Source organism: Drosophila bipectinata, chromosome 2R (assembly GCF_030179905.1).
Source record: "Drosophila bipectinata strain 14024-0381.07 chromosome 2R, DbipHiC1v2, whole genome shotgun sequence".
NCBI lineage: Eukaryota > Metazoa > Arthropoda > Insecta > Diptera > Drosophilidae > Drosophila > Drosophila bipectinata.
This window is the reverse complement of record NC_091737.1, coordinates 18,398,902-18,404,127: the sequence shown is the minus strand read 5'-3', so window position 1 is coordinate 18,404,127 and position 5,226 is coordinate 18,398,902. Positions and strand designations below refer to the sequence as shown.

General features: G+C 44.6%; 1 protein-coding gene across 2 annotated transcripts; it reads right to left on the bottom strand.

Annotated features, from left to right (window-relative positions):
- Positions 1-996: 996 nt before the first annotated feature.
- On the bottom strand, positions 997-3,471 carry ord (orientation disruptor). 2 transcript variants are annotated; one of them, XM_017241027.3, is made up of 7 exons: positions 3,335-3,471; positions 2,644-3,281; positions 2,331-2,580; positions 2,071-2,250; positions 1,938-2,012; positions 1,608-1,868; positions 997-1,543 (listed from the first exon to the last, which is right to left on the bottom strand). In XM_017241027.3, the coding sequence occupies exons 1-6, from the start codon at positions 3,371-3,373 to the stop codon at positions 1,623-1,625; spliced, it is 1,428 nt and encodes a 475-aa protein (XP_017096516.2). In that variant the 5' UTR covers positions 3,374-3,471; the 3' UTR covers positions 997-1,543; positions 1,608-1,622. The 2 variants fall into 2 exon arrangements, with proteins under 2 accessions (XP_017096516.2, XP_017096515.2); XM_017241026.3 differs by having other exon boundaries at positions 998-1,548.
- Between the last annotated feature and the right edge of the window lie 1,755 nt (positions 3,472-5,226).

Genomic DNA, 5,226 nt, shown 5'->3' with positions numbered 1-5,226 from the left:
TTTTTAATACTCGTTGGAGCTTTTAGCAGCTGCCAGTGGTGGGTTGTGAAAAAAAATGGTCAGAGGGCTCAAGTCCGGGTCACAAGTCCGGCCCAAAAGGCTGGACGAGAATAGAAAGCAGAGGTGAAAGGAGAGCAGCTTCCGCCAGGGTCCTTTATAATCACAGATGTCCGCCGAAAAACTGCCCAAGAAGGCCAAGAGGGCTGCTTATTAATTTATAATTATTAAAAACTGGTTGGCCCTTTTTTTTTAAGGGTTTACATTCTTAAATTATGAATATTTCTGGAAGGTATAAACTACATTTTGAATTGTGATATTAAACAGTAAATGATTTTAAATGAAATTCTCTCAAAAAGGAGCTGGTAATGGTAATGGCATTCATGGAAATCTTAATTTGCATTTCAGTTCCTCAGCTCTAATATCTGTAGCTGTCTGCTGGCAAAAACCATCAAATAATATTCAGTCGAAACTAATTTGGTGTTCATGAACTCGGCCCGGCCTCTTCTACCTCCTCCGCTGCCATTATGCCATTTGTGAGCACTTTCCGATTGCCGGAGCAGAAAAACCCAAAAGCGCGGCAGCAAAATTGCGAAACTCAAGGAAATATATTCACGCTGGAAAATACAACGTTTATTTGCTTGTGCAATTAAAGCGGAGTGTGGGATGGGGCTTGCCACGGGATGGGGCGGCTTATCAGCGGAAGGGGGCACCTGTCATTTTGCTGAGTGCTGGCATGCGATCTCCTCGAGGTGCGAAATGTGGCACGCATCGCGGAGCGAAACCTGTCTAATGCATTTTTCGTTGCATTTTTTCATTATTTATGACCTGCGTAGACGAACAGCTGCCTTGCCACTCTGACCCTGCGGCATAGTTTCGCTAATAAATTGCAAATTCCATTATCAGCCGACCAGCAACTAATTTCTCAATCAACAGCCTCCAAATAATGACAAACTGGTAAGTCTTTTTTTATATAATTATATAATTTTTGCAAAATCAAAATAATAATATTAATTACACGTTAAATTTTCAGAAATTAAATGACTCCATGGATAACTAACTGTGAAAAATTAAATGGAAAATTCAAACATATATCTATGACCTCGGGTTCGGATGAATTGCGCTCAGCTGCGCCCGGAGAATGGCCTCAGTAACCGCCGCCAATCATTCAAGTCCGTCAGCTAGCCAGTCAGTCGGCATTCCATCAGGATGCATCTTGCGGGCACACGGCCCCCCCAACTGGGTCGTTGTCGGTTGATTTTCGCTAAAAATGCTCTCGGTTTTGCGCAAAATGCATTTTCGCCGGCAAATGACGCGTGCCTCTTCTGTCTGACAGCCATTGTTGTTTCAGTTGCAACCGGGTATGGGGAAGGAAGGGCACCAGGGACAGCACCCAACTCAACTAGCATTCAAACTGACAGCCGGCAAAACCCTAATTGAAATACGGCTAAGGAATGGGTTTCTGCCGGAGTGCATTTGGCAAAATTAGAAAATAAGAATGGACCTATTTGCGTGTGGAGGGATGTAGGGATAGGGTGAGGGAGGTCTGAGCTGGAAAAGCACGCGAAGAGCTGATTAATGCAAGCTTTCTGCGGAGAAATCCAACTTACATATTGACTTTAGAGCTACTCGGTATGGTTCTGTAAGTCGACGTGCTTTTTCATGTTGTTTACGGAGAAGTTGTCCTCCTTGGAGATGTCTTCGAACAGGTCCCAGACACACTCCTCAGCAACCTGCCGCTGGTAGCACTTGAGGAGCTGGCGACCTCCGCTGAGAAGGGTAAATGCGCTGGGAAACTCGATCAGGACTATGGCATTTAGAAACTGGGCCATGTTTACAATGCGCTGCAAGTAGCTGTGGCATATCCATTGCTTGAATCGGAAGACAGGAGGAATAATCAATACCCGAGGAGGATAAGCTGATTCGAATAGAAAACTTACAGGTTCATTGGGCTCCATGAAGAGATCGTTCATGTACTGGGCCGAGATGTACTGCATGGTCATGTACTCAGACAGCTATGGAGAAAGAAAAGCTTACATCTTTGTGAAAAACACACCACTCAAGAATACCCACAATTTCCATATGACTTAGTACCACCACAGACTGGCGCACATTGGAGGCGAACGCCAATTGGAACGACACCATCAAGATATCCTTAAGACTATGATTTGAGTCGGTGCAGGAAACATCCGTGTTGTCTGACGTGGCCCGGATGGAGTAGCGCACCTCTGAAAAGTCCAGATCATCCAAAGTCTAATTGGGAGTAGTGGATATTATTAATTAGATAGATATATAGTGGATATTATAGTGTTCTAGGGGCAAAGCCTCCTTACCATCGGCATCCTTGTATCCTTCATTTGGCGGTCAGGCAACACAAACCAAACGGTGTGCTGGCTGTTCGTTATAAACTCAAAGATGCGGCGGACCTGGTTGAAAAGGTTGAGCACGAATCTGCGCTCCTGGACCCACACTTTCTCGTTGACCTCGAGGTAGAGTTTACCCACTTGGCAGGTCAGGTCGTGAGGCTTCACAGCGGAGCGATCAAAGAGCTTAACAAAGTTTAAAAAGGGGCTGTCCGAGTCACTGGGAGACGAAGGTGGAGTCAGGTGCTGATGGTAATTCACAGAAAGGGTCAGATAAACTTACGTGAAGTGACTGGTGTCGTTCCGATCGCTGCGTATGACATTTAGCCAGTTGCCACCGTACTTCTCGTGGGCTTTCCCTAGAAAAGTTTGCGAGTGGTTGGGATTCACAAAGAACTGGTCTATAAAGTCTTTGACTGTCATCATCTCCAGCTCGCCCTCATCGATCTCCACAAAAACCTTGTCCAAGTAGGCTAGCTCATCAAAGCGCCTCTTTGCGTAAATCTGGATACTGTTCGATTGATGCGCCTTTCTGGCAGCCTCCCTCTGTCGGCGCTCTTTCCGTTCTTCCCGCTGTCTCATTCGCTCCAGTGCCTGCTGCGAGGTGCATGGATCCATTTCCAGATCGCTTTCCTCGTCCTCCTCAGCGGCAGCCTCGCCACCATTTGCACTCCCCTCGGGGATCATCTCGAAGCACAAGACGATCCAGCCATTTCCAGTTTTAAGGAAAGGCGCATTCTCCAAGTGTGCGTCGGCATAGATGTGAGAGGTCAACAGGAGAATGGCCTGGGCCACCGGAGTCACAGCTGGCTGGTCCTTTGGCGGAGCATAAAACGCGTTGTAGATGAGGACGTGCACGTTGTCGGACTTGGAGAAAGTCACGGTGACATTATCGCAGCCTAAGCACTCCCTGATGGTCAGCTAAAAAAGGCGTTTTAATAATTATTGGGTTAACTAATCGCAAAGAAACTCACAGAGGTAAGACTCAAGGTATGATTCGAGAACAACGACATTTTAAACAGCTCAAATTTAAGAGATTATAGAATTTGTAAGTATTTTTCACGAGAACTAACATGCGTTTTGCAGTGTTGCTAAGTGTTTTTTTCCAATCAAGCTCACAATCGAATAATCATCTCTGTTTCTATCGTCATCAATTTCAGTGTTGGAAAGGAAGCTTTTTTTGAATGTTACTGTTGTAAAATAATCTATTAGTTCTTGATTATTTAAGTCCCAAATCCCCCTGAAACCCTTCCATTACCCTGTTTTAGTCCCAAAATAAAAAATTCATGACCATTTGTTGGCTAGTCGGTCAGGTTAGATGGGAGACTACTAAAGGGAGTTGTGTTTAGTGTAACGCCTCCTCCACCCCGACTTTATTTTTCGTTCTTTTTCCCGGCTAACTTGAATTTATGAATCTGCAAGGAATCCAACATTATTATGAGCCGGGGGAAGTGAGCCATTAAATTGGCTCGGCCGGGCCAGCAGACTAGGTGCATAAAATTAGGATTAACGGCTTTCTAAGTGCCATCAAATCCCCGCCCCTACCACAAATTCCCAATTGTATGAGCAACAATTAGTCCGAAATTCGCCATAAAGTTCCGACGCTGTCCTTGTAGCGTACTTTTATTTTAAAAGCTAAAGTTTACTTAAAAAAATGAGGGAAGAACCGAAAAAAACAAAACAAAAATTGTGATTTTCTTTTAATTTTTATGGCAACGAAATTTTACGACCCGGCGAGCAGCAGAAGAAATGGAAAACATTTCCTTATCGCTGCCTTTTGATGATGCCCCTGGCAGAATTATAGCCGGCGAGGAAATCATTTGTATTCTCGCTGGCTGTCTTGCCAATTTTATGCTTCTTTGCATTTTTAATGATGATTGCCATTTTTGTAGCCCTTTGGTTATGTCTTTGGTAACTTTTGCCGGACCACACGTCACGTCATTTAATTGCAGTTTAATAACCCAACAAATGATCACCGAAATTCGACTATTCTGATTATTCTGATATGTGTGGTCGCTGGGAAAAAAATAAAAGAATAAAGTCAGAAGGTGGGGATTCTGTGGCAGCTCGTAAAGCCAACGAAATTATGGCAATTTAACGGACGACTGCGATCCACCCGAATAGCCTGCAATTAGATGCTAGCCTTGGGCCAAGTTTGGGATTCTCCTCCCAGTTTCCAGATACCAGATTCCCGATCCCAGATCCCAAAGACGAAGGGGTCCAGTCCGGTAGTCTTTGCAGCTTTATCGCTTACATAAATTTGCGCAGATAAACGCGCGAAAAAAGCGCAGACATGGCTCCATGTCCACACAAGATTCTCTTCCCCAACTCCGCCAGCTTCGGCATGTAAGCCAACTGCATCCCAATGTCCAGAAATTATAGCAATTTGCTTGTCAAATTGTTGCCGACTGGGCCAATAAATCCTGCGCTTTATGGGGCCGCACAGCGTCGCCAGGTGATCGCGATAGAGTTGTTTTAGAAATAAATTCGCCAAAAAGGCTCTTCGGACCTACTTGGCTCCGTTTAGTGGTTCGTAAACTTGTGAAATGTGCAATTTTCTTGGCCGGCTTTTACTTAGGCTGATGGCCTTCTTGTTTTTCAACATTTAATTTAATGAAGGCCATTGTGATGGATAGTGGGAGGCTGGAAAACGGGTGATTGAAATATTATTACAGCGATTGGCTCAATGTGGGTGGTAATTTGTTGTGATTATGGCTGGAATGATGATCGATACCCTTGGGCCTCGACGACGGGTATTCCCTGAATAATTCTAAACAGCCTGCAGTCTGCATTAACAAAGTAACCTTTTTCCTATTTAACCTTTAATGGGTTCTCCGAGAATTCCTCCCAAAAATGTAGCCATTTG